General features: G+C 49.1%; 1 protein-coding gene across 9 annotated transcripts in view; it reads left to right on the forward strand.

Annotated features, from left to right (window-relative positions):
* Znf395 (zinc finger protein 395) overlaps positions 1-20,620 on the forward strand; it is a 53,409-nt gene that overhangs the window by 13,542 nt on the left and 19,247 nt on the right. For 3 of the 9 annotated variants that reach the window (XM_087216750.1, XM_021261332.2, XM_087216749.1), the window contains one exon: positions 2,369-2,421. The exons of 1 other annotated variant lie outside the window; for it this stretch is intronic. In XM_087216750.1, coding sequence (XP_087072876.1) covers positions 2,381-2,421 — 41 coding nt within the window. In that variant the 5' untranslated portion in view covers positions 2,369-2,380. Of the gene's footprint in view, positions 1-2,368; positions 2,422-3,275; positions 3,296-3,409; positions 3,432-3,499; positions 3,592-6,533; positions 11,039-20,620 lie in introns of those variants that run through there. 5 more of the 9 variants (XM_087216751.1, XM_004848419.3, XM_004848418.4 and 2 more) reach the window with 5 other exon arrangements.

The raw sequence follows: 20,620 nt of genomic DNA on the forward strand, positions 1-20,620 counted from the left end.
TGAATGAGAGGGAGCAGATTTTGGAGGGACATGAGAAATGGATTTGGAGATGGTAGTTTTTGTTTTGTTTGAGATAGGGTTTCACTATGGGTCCCAGGCTGGCCTCAAACTTGTGATCTTCCCGCCTCAGCCTGCCAAGTGCTGAGATTATAGGCATGTGTCACTATGTCTGGCTCACGGTTCATTTGAGATCTTATTAGATATCCAAGTGGACGTACCAAGTAGGTCATGGGTGGTAAAAGCCTGGAGTTCAGGAAACCAGGTGAAGTATAAGTGGAGGCTCTGGTGGAATCCAAAGACTCAATTCATCCTTAAGTTCCACCTTGCTCTCAAGAGATGGATGGGAGGTCTTCAGGAGCCCTGGAAGCTACAGAGCACTGGGGAAATGCTTTGAGTCAGAGACCGCCAGGACTGTGGATACCTCTACTCTGTCCTTAGGTCCAACCAAGACCCACTTCTTAACAGATTCCAGTCGGGTGCCTAGTGCATGCCACTCCAGTTGGCTGTGTTGGGTATACACACAACGGAGAACAAGCCACATTCGCTGTCTTCATAAAATGTTTTGTAGGAGATTAGGTCAAGAGAATGGAGTTTTTAGTAGAGTGACACAGGGTAAGTTTTGGTGCTGTTGGACACAAAGGAGGAGCATGTCAATCTGTCTTGGGATCAGAGAGGGCTTCCCTAAGAACATGTCACATAGGCTTCGCCTTAAGGGTGAGTGGGGGAGCTGGGTAAAGGAGTGAGAGGGTGGGTGGGGGGCGTGTTCTAGGAGAGACGTCAGGGTGGGAGCACAGGGAGTCAGCTCAGGTGAAGGGCGGAGGGGAGGAGCAGTCTCAGACTGCTGTGACTAATCCAAGGCAGGAAGAGAAGGCAGAGCCTGGGTCTGTTCCGCTTAACCTCATCTAGTGGCCATACACCCCAAATTGCTAATTACTTTGATGGAAATGAGGCACAGGATGCCAAGATTTTAATGGGGGGGCATGTGTAGGAGAAAGCAAGGGGAGGGATTGAGGGATAGTTCTAAATGGGACAGACCCCAGGTAGGGCGCCCTGTGGTCGTGGGGGAGGGAGGTAACAGGGACGGGAGTGGGAGCCAAAAGCGATGAGCTTGCTGAGTCTGTCTTGCTGGGTGTAGTGTGTGTGCTGGGCAGTGTGTGTTCAGGAAGGGCCTGGCTTCCATGTCGAGTCACTGATTGCTGGCAGTGTGTACGTTAGCGGCTGATGTGTGCGGCGGGATGTTCTTCCCGAGTCAGTGTTGATGTGCAGAACTCTGGAATGCACCATGTGCAAGTACCTACCTGCAGGAGAGGGATTTGCATCCAACATTTGCCGGAGAACGCACGCCTTGGATGGCGTCTGTTGCCAGGACACTATCTCAGACTGAGCAAGCTACGGGTTCTGTTTGAACTTGGAGAGGATTTGGGCTCATTCGGCACACAGCAGGCACACATGTATTTGTCAAATGAACAAGCATTTTGGTTGTATTAGTCATTTTAGAAAACGTATAGGTTTGGTTAAAAATTTGGACTGGGTAGATGTTTTAAGAAAAATAAATTCACAGCCAGACACCAACATCCATTTAGAAAATCAAGGGATTTATATCCTGTAAAGTAGTTGAGCTGGAGCTGTACTTAAAGTCAGAAACTTTCTCCATTTCATTTCATTCAGCAAACATTTCTGGAACATCTCAGCCCACAGGCAAGCCCCGGGCTTTGCTGCAGGGGCTCATTTCCCTTTTCTCAGAGCCACCTTAATCTGGGTGGTGCAATTAAAGCTTAATTATATGTTATTCTGTATTATTCCTTAATTGTTGCAGGGACATTAATTCACCTCCAGGGTGGCTGGGTGATCCTTAGGGCAGGCACTAGGCAGAAGTGTTTGAGAACAAATGGAAATAAGGACACAAAACTGTGTATGGACTGGATTTATTCCTTTAATAATAAAATATAAAATTGCAACCTGCCACTTCTTGAAAAGGGGGCTTTGTGCATTAATGTAATGACTGTGATCCTACACCTTGTTCCTCTTAACGTAAAACAGATGGAGTCCTGCTTCAGCAAGACAACAAGGGGCACTACTGGCATTTTAGACCAGGTAACTCTGCCTGCACCGGCAGGCAGTCTTGGGGGAAGTCTTTCTTGAAGGAAGTTTAGCAGCATCTTGGGTTCAGTAGGAAGCAAAAACGTCCTCAGACATTGCTAAGTGTACCCTGAGAACAAAATCGCCCCAGTTGAAAACCAGCACCCTGTAGGAATTTTAGCTCCGGTTAATTTTCTTATTTAGCATATGTGAGACACAAGAGAAGGGAAATACTATTTACGCTGATTTCCTAGGCCCTGTATCTATCCGATTTTATTTCATCTTCCAGATAGAGAAGTTGATGTCCAGACTTGAAGACTCCGCTGAAGGTCACCCAACCAGGTCAGCAGTTAAATCAGGTTTGCCTGCGGGTCTGTCCAACTGCAGAAACTTCACCCGTTCACTCCTGCTGGAGAAGTAACAGGCTGGCAATTGTATTGCACTTACAAAAATTAGATCGGAAAATATTTAAAAACTTTTTTTTGGCGAGGGGAGGATTACTCTTCTATTCATTAAATTCGCTTAATATAAATATATACAGTAAGCCCTGACATATAGGGCCCTGCGCTACCGTTGCGGATCTGGTCTTATCTAGAAAAAACACAGAGCAACACAATGGAACGGCTTCAATTCTCCTTGTTACAAATTACCCAAAAGCCAGGGCCTAACGGTGCCAAAAGCAACCAGTATTGTTTACATAAGGGTTGAAGGCTAATAGTTAACTTTCTCCCTTCTAATTCCAGAAACGGTAAATAACGCCTCACTTTACGACTACAAACGAGGGAAATGTCATAAAGCGGGGCAAGCGAACACTCAGAAGCAAATGGAAATGTTGGTTTTCCTCCCTCCGGCCGTCCTGTCCAGTGCTACCGAGGCCTAGGGTCCCAGTGGCCCCGCCAAGCTCTGGTTCCCGACGCCGGCCCACAGTTTTCTGGCTTCCTTTCCCACCCTGGGGGGAGCTCGGCCTCTCTCTGAGAAGCCTGTCCCAGAGCCAGGCCTGGAAAAACAACAGCGAGAAACTTTGGCAGGGTTTGCAGCTCAGTGGAAAAAAAAAAAAGCTAAAAAAAAAAAAGCACACCCTGAAGTCTGGTTCGGGGCTGCAGCTGCGGGTTCCGATTTGGGGGCGGAGGCGGGGGGGGTCACCACGCGGTCAGGTTCAAGTGCGCATGTGCACGGAGGGCCCGGGCCCTTATTGAGCGCCGACTGTCTACGCGGGGTGCGTGTCCCGTGTCTCGGAGCTGGGCGGGGGCGGGCGCGCGGGCGGCGGCGGGGGCGTGTTCCCCAGGCGGGCGGGCGGCTCGGCGGCTCCCTTCCCGGGCGCGCGATCCGGGCCGGGTTGTGGCCGCGGCCGCGTACGTGAGCGTTGTGGGCCGGGGAGGGAGGGAGGCCGGCCAGGTGGGCGCGAACTGAGCCCGGCGGAGGGAGGGAGGGCGAGCGGCCGGAGCGAGCGGGCCGCGCCGGGGGGCGGCGGGCGGGGCGGCGCCAGCTGCAGCCGGAGCCGAGCGCGGGGAGGTGAGCTGCGGGGGCCGCGGCGCTGCAGCCGGGCCGGGGGTGCCGAGCGCTTCCCACGCCGAGCGCGCCCGTGGGGGGCCGGGGCCGGGGCCGGGACCGGGGCCGGGCGGGGCGCGGGCCACTGTGGCGGTGCCCGCGCCGGCCGGGTGGCCGGGGTGGGGGCCCTGGTGGCCGCCTGCCCTCTCTCGCGCCGCGTTGTTTATCGCGCGGGCGCCCGCGCTCCCTTCCGATACCCTCCCAACTTTGAGCGGGGTCGGAGTCGCCCTTCCGAGGGACCCTGGCCGGGAACCTAGCCCTTCCCCGACCCTTTCCGGCCGGACGCCCGGAGCGCTGCTGTCCACTCCGAGACACACCCTCCACCCGCGGGTTGGCCCTGCACCCTCTCTCAAGCCCGCTTTGGCCGCTGCTCTGCCCCGGTGCCTTCAGCCTGGCTGCCCTCACCCTGTGCGCTCGGCCCTGCCAGGAGGTGGCCCTTTGGGCTTCGGGGGTGCCCGGGTGGGGCCTGGACGGGGAGTTTGGCACGTGCAGACAATTTCAGAGGCAGCGTTTCCTTCCCTGCCTCGGAGTTCAGATCTGTGCCTTCCACTGGAGCCGGCTGAGAGATCTAAAGAAGCCCACCTGCCAGGCGGTGGGCACCGCCACGCCTCCTGTTTGCGGGCGCCCCGGCCCCTTCTGGGGCTCTGTAGGGCTCCCTCGGGCCTGCGTCCTGCTAGGCGCTGGGGGTGTCTGCAGGCCTTCACTGCTTTCTTCACACCTGCTTTCCAGGAAGGTGTGACTGCGACAGGTGGTTTCAGAGTGAGCGCTCAACAGGTCCTGAAGGTCTTGGGACACCCTCCTGGGGTGTTGTATAGATGGGAGCGTCCTAGTCCGGAGGATCCTGGAGGCAGAGCAATTATGTTTGCCTCCACCGGCCCTTCTGGGAGCTGCTGTGTTCTCAGCAGGATGCCGGGTTCGCTGGGAGATGTCAAGGGGTACCCAAGAAATCTAAGGCTCCAGGAAGCCTGTCCACTAGGTGGAAATGATTTTAAGAGCTGCCCGAGTAAGTGGGAGCCAGAGGCCATAGCAGATAAAGGAAAAGTTGGAGTTGGTGAAGGGGCTCTGTGTAGTGGATTGGAAATAATGTACACATATGGAGAGGAACTCCGTGGCAGGACCCAAAGTCAACAGAAGTAACAGGTGGCAAGGGCTGCAAAAGGAGGATCAGCGAAGCGGTCAGCAGCGAGGAAGGGTACGAAAGGGATGTAGCGCAGTGGTGCACACTTGCCTAGCATGTGCAAAGCCTGGATTTGATCCCGAGCACTGCGAAACAAGACAAAACAAAACACAAAAGATACCCAAAATGATTCCCTTGGGGACTCGTCATCTCATGCAGGACACAGGAAGACAGGCGCATGTGAAATAAGGCCCCCGTGCCTCCAGATAGGGCACCGGGGAGGTGTAGACATCGGTGCTGTTGGAGCTCAGAGAACGGAGCTCGTGGAAGATGAGACCCTTGAGATGTGCAACAAAGTGGGAATGAGCGTGGCCCTGGCCGTCTTGGTTATTTCCTGAACAGTAGGAAGTAAAGAAGGAGAGGAACAATGGTTGAAATTGTGAGAGTCCTTAGAAAACCAGACTGGGGAATTGCATTTCACCTGGTGTGTGCTGGGAGACATTAAAGTTTTGGGGCCGTGGTGTGCTGCAAGGAAGGAGTATTTGGAAAGGTTTTTGAAAGCAATTTTAGGAGATCATGGGCTGTTGTACTTGTGGAGTGCTCAGAGTTCGCACTGGATTTAATTGGAAGTGGAAAAGAGGGTGAGTTTTAGAGACATTACTGTTGAAATAATCTGTTGACAGGGGCAGGGTGAAGTGGAAGAGATGAATGGAAATTAATTCTTTGTGGAAATTGATTATACGCCAGGGCCTTGGAGCCACTGTAGTTGGTAACTCGAGAAGTCGGAAATGTGTGTTTTGCAGAGAAGTAATTGACACTTGGGCTGTGTAGAAGTTTCTGTGTTTGCCAGGATATGGAAGTATAGGTGTGGAGCCAGCAACTGCTGCTGTGAGCTTGGTGGGAACCCCGGTGGGTAGAGTGTTAGAGAAGGCAGGCACTCAGGGGAAGGGGAGTCTTCGTGGTCGGAGAGTCAGCTGAGAATGTGAGTGGAACTTAGAGTCTGCCTTGAGAGGGTTTTCATTTTGCCCTTTTTTGGTGGTAGGGGGGACAGGGTTCCATAGTTCAGGCTGGCCTGAAAATCACTATGGAGCCCAGGTTGGCCTTGAACTGGTGTGGGTCCTCCTGCCTCAGCCTTCTGAGGCTGTGCTAGGATTACTGGCGTGCACCACCACGTCATTTTTCCCTCTTGTGTTGCCATTCACATGACACTGCCTGGTCTTGACCCTGAAGTTGGAGAAACAACTCTGGAGAATCAGGGCTTCTAGGAAACTGGGGCCATTTATTCTTCTAGGTATGAGGGGGCAGTTGGAGGTTGGAGAGAAGCAGGATAGGATTTGCTAAAGGTGTATATTGTTGGACTTTGAAGCATGTTGAACTTTGGACTCCATGAAGATCTTCAGGCTTGTCCCAGTGTTTCACTCATGCAGGGAGAAGAGGGTGCCTCAAGGGGACCTGAGGAAGGAGGGTGGGGACTTGGGGCGGGGTGGGGCGGGTACTGACTTCTGTAGGGCTCTGTCCTTCCCAGCCGGGTCCGGTTGCCCATCCCCAGGCGCCTGGTGACCTGCGCACCGGAAGGGGGCAGGTCCTCCTTCCCGGGCTCTGAATTCTGCTTTCTTGTTGCAAGGGAGACTTAGGGTGATTTGCTGAACAAATTCCCCAAGCCTCAACTTGCAACATCTGAATGTGAAGGATGATCACAGGAGGCTGCGGAATGAACTGAGAATGTAATTAGTTACTTAGCCTCCCTGTTTCCATGAGGGGCAGGGTCCGTGAACTGGGAGGGGAAGGGGCTTGGGGGAGGAGCCCCAAGGGGGTGTGGATCAGGTGCTTTTTTCTTTCTTTCTTTTGGTACTGGGGCTCGAACTCGAGTTCTTGCGCTTGTGCAGCAGGTGGAGAAACCACTGAGCTAAATCCCCGGCCCCAGGTACTTTTTTCTTTATGGCAAGTATTTGACTGCCTGAAAAATAACTGGGCAGAGCAATGGTTGAGCTCACGCATCCCAGAGCAGTGTTTTCTGCACTGTTCTGACCGTGACCTACATTAAGAAATAAAATCTACATCATGACCTAGTACATACAATCATGTATGTAAAGATCTAATTTCATGGTGTACTACTTCCCTGTGCTTGGTGCCATGTTCTCTAATGTTTTTATTGTCAATTTTTAATTATTATTATTATTATTATTATTATTATTATTATTTTTTGGCAGTACCAGGGATCAAAGTCAGGACCTTGTGCTGCGAGGCAGGCACAGGACCACTGAGCTAAATCTCCAGCCAATTTTATTATTTTTCATTAAAAGTGCTGTTGTCAGCTGGGCATAGTGGTGTATGCTTAGGAGTCTGAGATAGGAAGATTGCAAGTTCAAGGCCAGCCTGGGCAGCCCAGTGAGATCCTGTCTAAAAACAAAAACAAAAACAACTGTTGTCTCTCACCGAGTTCATGTAGTTATCCTCTAATGAAACAATGGATCAAAGTGCACGAACAGTTTGAGAAGCACAGAGAGAATTTGCACATTCAGTTAGCATTTATTAAACTGCCTGTGCAGAGATGTCCTTCACAGGGCTCAAGAGATAGAAAGTGTTTAATCTCGTTGGAGATTTAAGGTATGACTTGGATAAAGGAGCAAAGCAAGATGACTAAATGCCAGAAATGAAAAACAAATGCCTGTAGGGTTTGAAGAGGGTTCGTGTGGCGTGCGGTGTGGCTAGGGAAAGCTCTTTGCCAGAAGCAAGTCTGGGGTGAACAGTTCAGGTGTCTTAGGTGCCGCATGGGAGAAGGTGCAAGTGTGCAAGGGCTTGGAGTTAGGAACAGACACAGTACGCTCATATGAGTGTGAGGAGCACAGGACCCTTGTGACAGAGTAGGGAGAAATTGGGTTGGAAAGGTGGTTAAGGGTTGTAGGAAGCATAGGGCTTGCGAAGGGGTGACGTGCAGAATATTTTAGGCCTCTACATATGTTGTTATAGTGTGGATAGCATAAAGGCTTTTAAAAATTGAGAATGGTCTAGAAAACCTTTGAGGCTCTTTAAAAGAGTCAGACCTGGCACTCCTGTCATGCTGAGGGGTGGCTGTCACCTCTGAGAAGGAGACAGGCCTGCAGTTCCCAGTTGTCACGATCCGGGAGTTCTCTGCTGCCTGAGTCCGGTTGCTTTTCGGCCCTCAGTTTTCAAGAGACTTGGATGCCCGGCCAGAGAATGTGCGGTTGCTGTCACAGGCCCTGGGCTGCCCCTGGAGGATTCTGGCAGGAGTGCGATACTGTGGAATCTGAGGAGCCCAGCGCCATGGCTTTGCTTTAGGCAAGTGAGCCACACTTTCTGAGGAGCTGCTGGCTGGGACTTGGGAAGTATTTTTAGGGATGATCAGAATGGTGTGTACCAAAGAGGGCTTTGCCCTGTGTTCTGGAGAGTGAGGCGGATTTCTAGTGCTGCTCAGTCCTCTCCTGCTTCCCACTTCTGGCTCAGGTGATGAGATTGGTGGCAGCTCTGAGGAAGATGTTGAGGTGGCAGGTTGGCGAGATGTGAGTCATAGTTGCCTTGGGACATTAGGTTCTGAGGAGCTTTGGTTCTGTGAGCCCATAAAGGAAGAACAAGGAGAAGGGGGAGCCATTTCTCTCGTTTCCTTCCCCCCGGGTGGCCCCAGGAGGGCTGGTTGCCCAATCCCGAGAGGTTCATGGTGACCACACAATAGCTGGCTCAAGCCCACGTGATAATGCCAATGACTCCATAAGAGTAGGGGCCAGCTGAAGTGACGAGTCTCAGTGGCCGAGGACATTCAGGCTTATCCAGGAGTCCATAACAACCCACAATGCGTAGCTCCTCCCAGGTGAGCTGCACGGGAGAGGGACTGACCAGTAGTCTCCCTGCCTTTTACAGGTAGGACAAAATTCATTTAAAAGTACAATGCACCCTTGGCTCACGAACTCCATTCATTCATTAGGGCTGGTTGTAACTCAAGTTGGTCAACTGAAGGCTCAGACTCCTCTACACAGCCTTCGAAGTCTCTCTCCTATATACAGGCAGATCTCAATGTCCCTAGAGAGACTTTGGCTCAGGGTTTCCCAGTTAACCCCACACAGGAAAGGATGTTGTAATGTTCCTTCTAGAGCTCTTTAAGAGTTAAATCTGTATCTGAGACCATCTGGAAGCACAAGTGGCCAGCATTCAGGTCATAATGCAAGACTTTGATCATAAGTTAAAACTAAAATTCCAGTTGTAACCCAAGTTGTTTGTAGGTCAGGCCAGTCATAACTTGAGGGTCCACTGTATTGTTTTTTATAACATTATAAAAAGGTTAAAGTTAAAGTTGATACACATTTTTCTTAAAAACATGTGGCCATAGGATGCAAGGGTAACCAGAAGTCAGCTGAATCATATCAAATTAAATCCATTTCCTGTTTTATGTGATGGTTTGCTTACTAAACCAGGAGAATGATGTGGCAGTGCTGGTATGTTTGGCTTTAGTGAAGTATTTCACAGCTTCTTAAGACATGATTGCCCATATTAAATCATAAGTAGTAAAATATGGGCTGGGTGGTGTTATTAATTTAATTTGAGAATCCTATGCAAACGCTCTTAATTACTGGCACAAAGCCTGGAAGGAGGTCAGAGAGTGAGTGCCACAGGGCTCTGTTCCTGGCTTGGGTTAGGGTTAGGGTGGTTGAGGATGTAGAAGGTTTGTTTTTCTGATTTGTTGGTGGCACGGAGATGAAAAGGATTGCTTAGTAGATAAACCAAAGACATCTAGAATGAGGACCTCAAATTAAAAACAAAAAGAAGCCGGGTATGGTGGCCCACACCTGTAATCTCAGCTAATTGGGAGGCAGAGGCAGGAGGATTGCAAGTTCGAGTCCAGCCTGGGCAACTTAGTGAGACGCTGTCTCTAAATAAATAAGTAGGGGTAGCTTGGGATGTAGCTCACAGCCCTCCCCTCCCCAATTTCCATGAGGAATAGATGTAAAGTGTGGTTTAGTTTTATAGTTTTGAACTGTGATATATCAAGATGTTCATACAGTCTAACAAGTCTAATAATCCTTTTTCAGGCATATAGGTGAGATCATATCCAAAATATACATGATGTTGTATGCACAGATCATTCAGAATTTTGAAAAACTCTAGTGAAAAACTGGTAAAAATCTCAATATCCAATGGTGCGGGCTGGAGTTACTGGATAGGTGAATTCCGATGGATGTGTCTTTATAGTGGAATGTTACGAAGTTTCATTTATAGTGGAATGTTGTGAAGTTACACAAAGTAATATTTAGGAGCAATTTAAAAAATAAGGAAGACTATTTCTGTTAAAAGTTACAGTTCTTCTACAGTAGCATTCCAAATGTTTAAAAAATGTGCATAGAAAATGACTGGAAGGAAACATACTGATAACACTAAAACTAAGTTGCTTTTCGATGGCTTGAGCTGAGTGACTCTCTCTTTTTCATGCTATAAATTTATTATTTTCCAGTGGGGGAAAAGACTGCTACTTTAAACACATCTTATTGCTCAAGGACAGGCTGGGATAGATGATTCACGCAGTGACTAATGTTGAGTACTTACCTGCCTTGGCTCAAGTCCCGGCTTAGGCACTGCAGCCACAAAATAAGACTCAGGCCCTTCTTTCGGTTGGTGCGGGCCCACTGTGGAAGGCGAGGCCATGTGGCAGAAAGTCTTATTTTTTTTCCCCCATTGTTCATGAGTTCAGTGTGAGTCTTCAGTGAGATGAAGCTTTCAAAAAAAAATCAAGTCCAGTTGAGAATCAAAGGATCTACTCTTGATGACCTTGACCATGTGACCTTTGGACCACTGGGGCACCATGATTTAAAAGGAACATGAGCATCAAGACTTGATCCACTAAGGTAGACTAGGGTGATATAGGATCAGGAATGGCTGGAGTACACTTATGGAGGGGGTACCCAGTAGAAGTGTTTTCATGGTCATCGGGTGTAGGAAAGAGCACACACATTCAGTCTTACTCTTGGTGTTGGACTATGACCTGTGGATGAAGCAGTTGCTTTATCTTCTGTAGCTTCCCATTCTTCATCTGTAGAATGGTTGCCCTGATGTTGAAGGACTTTAAAGTATCCTTTAACCATAAAGACTGGGTTGGCAAATTTCATTTCAGCTTGCAAAGGGATTTTCTATTTGGCAGATCTGCCCGGCAGTGGACACGTCTGCCCGTGAAGTAGTGGGCTTCCCGTTGGAGGTATTCAAATAATGCTGAACGCCATTGATCAGGGACGCTGCAGAAGAGAAGAGCAGGAATTAGGCTGACCTCCAAAGTCTCTTCCAGTTCTCAAGGTCAGTTACTATGTGACTTGTCAAAGCTGGAAGAAAATATGGAGCAGATCCTGCTTCCTGACGTCTTGGAGTTACTTTTGTTGTCGTTAGGGACTCTGCTTGGGCTAAGTTGCAGAGCATGAGTTTCTTAGCGAGCTCTGTGGAGAGGAGAGAGGTTCCTCTCAGGTTTGGAGATTATCACAGGATGATTTCTGACTCCATGAGCTTTGTGTTCCTCTTCTGGCACTGGAGAAATCAGTAGTTGGGAAGAAAAATGCTCTGTCTTCTCTGAGTCAAGGCATGCTAGCTTTTAGATGTAGGTCAGAAGGTCTTTACACACTTGTTGGCAGTGGCCCGTGTCGTCTTTGTGTCCACATCATTTGGTCCTTGCGTGGAGTCTGTCACATCGATGGTGCTTGCTGAACTGCCATGAACCATTTTCCTGGGTGTGGGGAAAAGTTAGACTGATAGCCTTTTTTATTTTTTTTTCTTTCAGTACTAGGGATTAAACCCAGAACCTTTGCACTAAGCTACATTCTGAGCCCTTTTTATTTTGAGACAGGGTCTCAGTACATTACTAAGTTGTTCAGGCTGGGCCAGAACTTGATCCTCCTGTCTCAGCCTCCCAGAGTGTGGGAATTACACATAGGCACCACCACGCCCAGCCTGAACTTTAAAACAAATACAGTAAGAAATAATAGCTTCCTGCTTTTCCTATCCTTTTGAGCCATAAAACTCTTAGAACAGCCGCATACAGTGGCTGAGGAATTAAAACCTACTCTCCTCCTTTTCTTTTTATTCTGTTGTGAAACAAATTGCTCTCTGTGTTCTTTTCTTAAATTCATGTGTTCTCCATCCATTTAAATCTTGTGATCTATTTTTATGGTGACTGTCACCATGCTACTCATGCGCAACGGAGGCTTCCAGGGTCCAGATGGATGGATCAGAGTTCTGCTGCAGGTGGAAGAGGAACTGTGTTGGAGTAGGCTTTTCTTCTTTTCTTTTTTTTTAATTGAGGCATACTTTACACATAGTGGAATGCTCAGATCTTAAGTGTGCCATTTAATCAGTTTTGACAAATGCATATGGAGACAAAACATACTCAACACCCCAAATGTTCCTTGTGACCATTTCCAAGTAATCCTTACCACAAGTGGAAGTACCATAAATCTGATTTCTATCACTGGAGGTTAGTTTTGCCTTGCTGGTTCTTAATATTCTAAATGTGTTTTTCTAAGGGCTCAGTAAGTAGTGCTTTGAAGAGATGCTAGTGTGTATGTGTTGAAAATCAGTATCCAGAGCTGGGGGTGTAGCTCAGTGGTGCACACCTGCCTAGGATGCATGAGGCCCTGGGGTTCCATCCCCAACACCACAATAAGTAAGACAGTAAATTAATTAATTAATAAGTAAAGCAGTATCCTATGTGGCTGGGTGGCCCCAGTAAGTAAATAATAATATTTTAATGTTTGTTTAATGAGATGTTCAGATCCTTCCTTTTCATTTGCCCAAGGGATCCAGACTGATGTTGGAAATCCCGATTGCCAGACAGAAGAGTGGACGGCACAGTCTGCTTGTCCTCACCAGGAGGAGGTGTGGCTGGGCACAGCTGCCTGACTCGTGCGTGCGTGTGTGCATGGCTGTGTGCCTGTGTGTGTGTGTGTGTTTGTGCGCTGTGTGGAGGGCTGCACTGCTGGCTTGGAAGAACTGGAATTGCTCCGAGGACATCCCCTTGGATTACCAGAAGTCCTTGGGACATACTTTCTCTTTCTGGCCCCCCCCTTTCCTAAAACTGGCAGATAAATTTAACAGTCCACAGAGTTACAGAGTTGCACTTGTAAAACTGAAATGAGATCTGTGCTGCAAAGCCTGCAGCTGGCTGGGAAATCCGAGCCAGATCTGCCTTGCTGAGTTGTCTCGCAGCAAACTCCAGGCAGATTCGAGTAGAAGATTGCTCCTAAACTCATTATTGAAATGTATTGAGCAGGGTCTATTTATTTTTTAAAAAACAAAATGAATAAATGATTATTATAATAAATGATTCATTTATAATTAATAAATGATGATAAATGATTCATTATGTAAGTAATACATGAACACATTCTCTGTAGGGGAAAAAAACCGAAATCTTTCAGAGCAAGCAAAAAAATCTTCTCTGACAACCACTCTTAATCCCAGTCCTTTCCGCAGAAGTAAACCACTATCCTGGGGTTGTTGGTATTCTTCAAATGCTTTGCATACTTATATCTGTGCCTCTGGGACTTATAAAAGTCAGGATATAGACATATACCTCAGGATATCTTTTTTAAATTTTTTTATTTTTTGAGACAAGCTCTCGCTATATAGCTCAGTCTGGCCTTGAAGTCACAGCAGTCCTCCTGCCCCAGCCTCCTGGTGTACAACCACACCTGGCCAGGGTATCTTTTTCTCAGTGTTCATAGATCTTTTGGTACCAGGGATCGAACTCGGGACCTTACTCTTGTGAGGCAGGCGTCGGAACCACTGAGCTAAATCCCCAGCCCTGATCTTATTGATCTCGTTAGTTCCTACCTGCTCTTCCTGAGAATTAGAAGGCTAAACAGTTACTTCACCTTTCCCTCATTGATGGACACAGTTACTTCTGATCCTTTTCTGTTACAAATGCGGTTCTAAGAGACCTTACTGCACTCGGAGCCTCAGCACTTGGGAGGTTTCTCCTGGTAGGTACTGAGAAGGTGGAATGGCTGGGTAGCAGGGCTCTTTAACTGGATGTTCTGATGGAGATACACTCTAGGCTCCCTTCTTTGCTTAGAGTTACTGTAAGTGATCGGGCTGTGCTCACTCATCTGGTCACTGAAGACTAGGATTTAGTGTGAGGTGCCTGCCCTCGTCCGCGCCCCCTCCTCGGTCCCTGCAGGTTAGTGCTGGTTATCGAGAAGGGCTGGGGATGGAAAGTCCTCTTCTGGGTCCTGTAGTTAATTATGTCTGGTCCCTCCTTGCCTCCAGGACTTTGGCGTAATAACACTTCTGCCCGAAAGAGGTGCAGGATGCATGAGCAGCCCATGGAGGACTCTGAATGGTAAATTCTAAACCCACTTCACTCTCCACCTGCAGGTCTTCTCCTTGCCATTTTTAGAATACAAAGTGTCTCTTAAACACTTGAGCCCAAGGGGAGGCATTGGGAAGGACTTCAGTGTTGTTTCAGAGCCCTAGAGCCCTGCTGTGTTAATGAGGGGAGAATGGCTTGCGCCTCTCTGTTCTGTTCACTCCTGGCGGTCTTCAGTGTTCGAACAACTCCCGGGAAGCATGCAGGTTAACCATGCTTTGGGCCAGTGTGGCCAGGGAGGCTTCAACTCCAGCCGGGTTGAACATAGCCGTGGGGCTGGCTGTGTGTTGGTGCCACTTGTTCCCTAGCTAGGAGGAAGCAGAGCCCTCTGTGGCCTTAATGATTGTACATTCTAGGCTTTCAGGTCCTTATGCAGACGGCAGGGAAACAGCTCTGGTTCTGACCCAGGAGAGCCCGATTTTGCATTCATTTCCATTGCCTTCTTTGGGGTTTGCAGGCAGCTCCTCCTCCGGAGTCCTGCAAGTGTTAGCAGGGCCTCCCTCTCTCCTTTCAGGATTTGGCAGCCGAGTCAGCGTTCCCTCCTCTCATCCTCTTGTCCACTGTCCACTGTGTAGCTTCTTTCAGGGCCCTCCTGGCCTTGACCTTCTGGGCCCGAAGGACAGGTCTTCTTAGCTTACCCTCCTGTCACGCGGCAGGTGCAGGGTGCCCAAACTCTGGCTTTGCAGCTCATCTTTCTTGATGGGCAGAGACTGCTGTTGGCAGGGCAGACGATTTTCTGATTTTGTAGGGGGCTGGGCAATGTGTTTGTTTGTGGGTTTTTTACTTTTGCAGCAGTGCTGGGTGAAATGTCTTTTGTTTTCTTTTCGGCCTTTGCGATCAGAGTGGGCACCTGACCCACGGTGACCCACCGTGACCCAGAGGTCTCCGGACTGGGTCTGATGTCACCACAGAGCTCTCGAAAAGCCCTCTTTCCTTGGATCTGAACATGCACTATGCCTCCCAACATCTGTGCAAGCTCTTCCCTGTAATTCACCCATAGCTTTGTTTTTTCATCACTAGCTGGGCTTTGGTGTCTGTTGTTTTAGGCTAATATTTATCCTGAACTCTGTTCCGTGTCCGATGTGGATTTTTTCATTACTTTCTTTCCTTCTACTTCCTCTCTCTGATCTGGATGATTAGCATCTCTAGAAAGAGAAGCTTGATGACTCTTTAAAACCAGGGCACTTAAAAAAAAAAGTCTTTGCCTCACTAAAGCCTTGAGCTGCCCTTTGGGAGAGGAACCAATATTTTTATCATTTTACATGCAAGGAAAGTGAGTCACAGAGTGGTGTGGACATTGCCAAGGTCAGCTTATGGGGAAGGCTCATTGGCGACTCACATGGTTTCACTGTGTGCTCTTTGGGACACGTATAAGGGGTGAAATAATGGCTGTAGCCCCAGGTACCGGGGATCCTCAGGCTTAGTACTGTCTCATTTCCCCTTTCGTGCCACAACCACCAGTGCCTGCCACATGAACCTTTCCTGGACTCAGTGTTTTGGTAACAGGGACCCTTACGAGGTCATGCAGTCCAGCCTGGTGACAGCCTTGATTTCCCTGGCTGTACTGGGCAGAGCACATAACTGTGGGATCAGACACATCGGAGTTCGAATCTGAGTTCCATCACTTTCTATCTCTGTGGCTTTGGACAATTACTCAACTTCCTTGAGTCTCTGTTTGCTTATTTGTTTGTTTTTTTTTGTTTTTGGTACTGGGGATCGAACTCGGGTCCTTGCGCTTGGGCAGCAGGCGGCAGAAACCACTGAGCTAAATCCCCGGCCCACTATTTGCTTATTTGTAAGATGGGGATGGTAGTGGTGCTTATCTCATGGTTTACTTGGAGGGCACTAAATGAGGTGCATCCTGTGAAATTCGCAGTGGGTGACTGGCACATAAGTCTTTGACCAGTGAGAACTACTAGAGTATTAATGAACAAGCGTAGTCTTTGAAACACTGGATTCCATGTAAGGTTTCCTGTCATGCCCTTGTCTCTTTATTCTGTAACAGTTTTTTTTTTTTTTTTTTTTGGTACGGGGGATCGAACTCGGGTCCTTGCGTTTGTGTAGCAGGTGGTGAAACCACTGAGCTAAATCCCCGGCCTGTATTCTGTAACAGTTTTAACAAAGTAGATGTGATTTTATTCCCTGAGAACATCCCACTGCTTTTTCTTGAAAAGGTTCTAGTCTTGGGCTGGGGACATAGCTCAGTGGTAGAGCGCTTGCTTAACATGTGCAAGGCCCTAGGTTCCATCCCCGGCACTGCAAAAAACAAAGAAACAAAAGATTCCGGTCTTCTGCTAGCCCTGCACAGAGTACAGCTGTCTCTGCTGTCCAGTACTGGTGCAAGGCTTGATATGGTGTCCTTGATTGTCCTTCCCAGGGCTGACAGGGGTTCCAGTTTCCTTTCTCACTTTTCCCAAAACTCAATGAGTATGGGCCATCTCCCCTCTATGACTGATCCACATTCATTTTGTTCTGTGGAAACTGATCAGTGTCACTCTGTCCATTTTAGGACAAACATCCAAGACGGGACGTGTGGAGCTAGGACTGGGAGGGTCACTCACTCAGCCTGTTTTTCCATCTTTGTGTAGTCTTTGAACTCATCCTTAGGCCCACACTGTTGGGTCCTAAAGATTCCTGAGATGGCTGCCGACGGGTAAAGCTCACTTCAGGTTCTTTCTTGGTGGTGAGTGCTGTGGATCAGCTCCTTCCCAGCTCTGGTCACTTTCCGCTTTGTATTTGAATCTTCCCTGAGCAAGAGACTCTTCCATTCTCTTAGGCTGACTTTCTGCTGTTTTTAGGGGAAATATATCTGTCTCCCTTAAGCTTCAGAAACTCAGGTTTTTTGGGTATACTTTTAACATTTTTCATTTCAACTCAACTTACGTCAAAAAAGTTTTAAAAAGTTAACATGGATATTTACCCAGATTTACAAGCTTAATTCTAAAAATTATTCTTTTACCAGGCTTTGGTGTCAGACTGCTGAATGATTTTTGCATTTTTCTCAAAGAGGCAAATGCCCATTCATTCATCTCATTGCATAGTATGAATGTATGAATGTCATCCCCAAGCACATTAAGTGCTTTTACACTCAATGAAGGCCAGAGTCTGAACCTTCCTTCCTCTCTCTCTCTCTCTCTCTCTCTCTCTCTCTCTCTCTCTCTCTCATCTTGCTCTGTAGTTTGGGCTACAATGGCTGGCCTCGAACTCAGAGTGGTTGTCTTGCCTCAGCCTCCCAAGTGCTGGAATTATAGATTTGGGCTGTGATGCCTGGCACTGAACCTTCAACTACTTAACATTCTGCTCAATGCATCAGCAGGAGCTGGGCCCATGTGCCGCCTACCAGCAGGGGTTGTACTCTGCAGCACCCCTTTCCCTGGGCTTGTGTGGGTCTGCACCAGCCTGGCCTGGATCTGCCTCCAGAGTCTGCCCGTGGCTCACTTCAAGGGAGGTTTGGTCTTGAGTGATCCCAGGTGGAGCACCAGGACTGAGCTGTAAGCACTGGGAGCAGTGCAGGCTGGCACCCCTGTAGCTGCGAGTGAGGTAACCAGGGGTCAGTCACTGGCTCAGGGCTCCAGGGGCAAAGCTGCCTGGCTTGGCATTGAGCTCTGAGCACTGTGCCATGGGGGTGGTTCATTCCGGCCAGCAGCCTCTCTCTAGATGGAACAGGTTCGATTTCTTGGTTCTCCTATCTTGCTGAGATCAGCGTTGTGATTTCAGTTAATTAGTGGGTTACCCACGGCCAACTTGTGCGTTTCCATTAGTCAGTAGTTGTGTTATAAGTTCTAGTGGGATATCCTGGAACAGCCTCGATTCCTGGATGTTATCTGGACGGTGGCTGCTAAGCATTCAGCGTCCCTCATGTTCTGATGTAGGAGTGTGCGGTGGGGGGGGGGCACCTCCGTTCCTTCCTTTGAGACGGGGGCACTGTGCAGTGCAGGTGGTAGCCATACTGTGGCCCTGTGAGGTCCTTGGTCCTCATCTTCCCACCTGTGGGGCAGAAACAGAGGCTCTGAGGTGCTGGCAGTTGTCCCAAGCCACCCTGGTGGGAGTGACTGGCTGTACTTCTAGGTGCAGGCTTTGCTGTATCCCTGGCCATTGCCCTGTGTCAGGTACCTCTGCCCAGCCTCTCCTGGACATGTTGGTGTCCATTCTGATGAGCCAGTTTTAGGGTCTTGGGGACACCCCCTCCCTGGACAGCAGAGTGGAGTTCCCAGCAGAGGGTGGTAGCATGATGAACTGGGGTGCAGCCCTCATCCTGATGCAGAAAGCATGGGTAGTTTCTTAGGGAGCCAGAATAGAAGGAAAAAATGATCTGTGGTAGTCGGTGCCTCCCTTTCCAGCCAGACAGAGCAATTAATTCCCTTTGGTTCCTGGCTCACTTTGTCCCTGTCTTCACCCCCAACCGGGCAACACTTTTCTTGGGCACCTGCAGCCCTGGATCCCCTGATTGTCTACCACAAGGAAGGAATGATACTTGTTCGATTCCAGCCAGCAGAGTTTCCAGGTGGCCTTCGCCCTCCAGCCCCCCTGCCTGGTGGTTTGGCCTTGTCCCTTGTTGGGGATGTGGCAACTCTGCTTCAGTGACGCCTGAGCTCCCAGCCCGTTTTCCGCTTTAACCATTCACTGTCCACAGCAGTGCTCAGCGTCAGCAGGGCATGTGGGTGTTGGTTCAAATGACTGTGGAGTTCCACATTGTGTTTCCACTCGAATCACTTAGATACAAAAGCGATACAAAGCAGAGCCTCTGTCCCTCTGCCTTCTCCAAGGAGGGGAACATGAGTAACCCTTTTTGTCAGGTCCTGGGATTGACACCTTGGGGTCCATATGGTGTGGCCTTCCGTTTCAAGGCCCAGTGCTAACTGGCCTGCCTGTTACCGGTCCATGTCCCTGGATTATATTTATGGGGTGGCAGCCTTTTGTTGCCAGCTTTGCTTGTCGTTCCTGGAAGCCCTTCTAGTAGATCCCTTCCACCTGGTGAAATGCACACTCCTTCCTGGAGGCCCCCAACCCCCCAAATTCTGAACCCTCCACCATGTTCTCCTGGAGAAGGCAGAACCGGACCAGAGAGCCAGGAAAGCTGTCACCCCCACTGCTCGCTCTCTTTGTGATTTTGGGCAAGTAAGTGGCTTTCTTGATGGACCTCAGTTTCCTCAGCTATAAACCGGGAATAATGTTTTCCCCCTATATTTTATTAAGTTGCTAGGAAGTCAGGAAAGAAAAGAGGCCCCCAAAGGTGTGCATGAAAACGAGGGTAAAGCCAAGTACCCTTCAGGCATTCCTTGAATGCAGGTTCTGGTCTTTTACGAGCCTCCCCTGAAAGCGGCTGGAAGCAACTGTTGCTTCTCCCAGGCCCCGCCCCGCCCCGCCCCGCCCCGCCCCGCCCCGCCCCGCCAGCTCTGGGGAGAATTGCCAAGTCAGCACCATCCTGTCAGCCGGCCGGCCGGGAAGGCTCGCGCTCACGTAGCTGCTCCTCCGGCAGTTTGAGTCAGGTCTAACCACTCCCCTCCCCCTGCCCCCTGCAAGCACGCTCGGCCCGCCCCGTGCTCCACGCAGACCACGCTGGACAGCTTCCCCGCACACAGCACCTTGAGGTGCTCGGACCTGCCTTCGCGGATCACCCAGACGTCTGTCTGGTCTGAAGAAGAAACGCTCTCAGAACTGAGTTTGACGCTGCTTAAACGCCTCCTGACTTCTGCCACCTGTCTTCATTTTCCATGAATCTGGGGTGCTCCTGGCTCTGGGAAGACCACCTGCTTAAAATCATAAATCTAGGTGGGATAAAGGAGGCTGCTCTCTGCGCGACAAGGCTCACTATCTAAGAAAATGTGGCTCTGTTGGTCCTGCAGGACCCTTCTCTGAAATGCCAGGGACCAGAAGAATATTGGATTTTGGATTTTTTTCTATATTTGCATATGCATAACAAGATATCTTGGGGGTGGAACTCAAGTCTAAACACAGAATTCATTTATGTTTCGTATACACATCATACCCGTGGCCTGAAGATACAGTATTTTAGCCCACCTGCGTTTTGACTGTGACCTTTCTTAAGATGTCTCACTTGCGGCATCAGGTAGCCGCTCACTCACAAAGTTTCAAATTTTGGAGCATTTTGGAAATTTAGATTAGGAGTTCTTAATCTGCAGTAGAAATAGTTATAGGTCCATGAGCCCCACCTGAGTGCCTAAGAATTATTTTATTGATACAGCTAAGTTAAGCAGGGTGGTCATAAAGGTCACCGAGGTTTTGAAAGTGAGTGGGGAGCTAGGTGTGAAGGAAGTAGAGTGGAACTGTGTGAGTGCTTTGCTTTCCTGCCACGTTGTAGACAGAAACAGTTCTTATTACTCGACTGAGGGAGAAGCATTTGTTGATCAGGATCATTTATTATTTGCTGGAGAGAATTCACTCTAACCAGATCAGGAAGCCTGTTTCTGGGCCCATCTGCTGGAACATGAAATTAGCAGTTATTTGGGGCTGTATTCTTTCCCTCCATTACCCCATTGCATCTATTACTCACCAGGGAG

The sequence above is a fragment of the Heterocephalus glaber genome, unplaced genomic scaffold (genome assembly GCF_053883595.1).
Source record: "Heterocephalus glaber isolate CG9 unplaced genomic scaffold, H.glaber_assembly_v1.0 deba00001460, whole genome shotgun sequence".
NCBI classification, from domain to species: Eukaryota; Metazoa; Chordata; class Mammalia; order Rodentia; family Bathyergidae; genus Heterocephalus; species Heterocephalus glaber.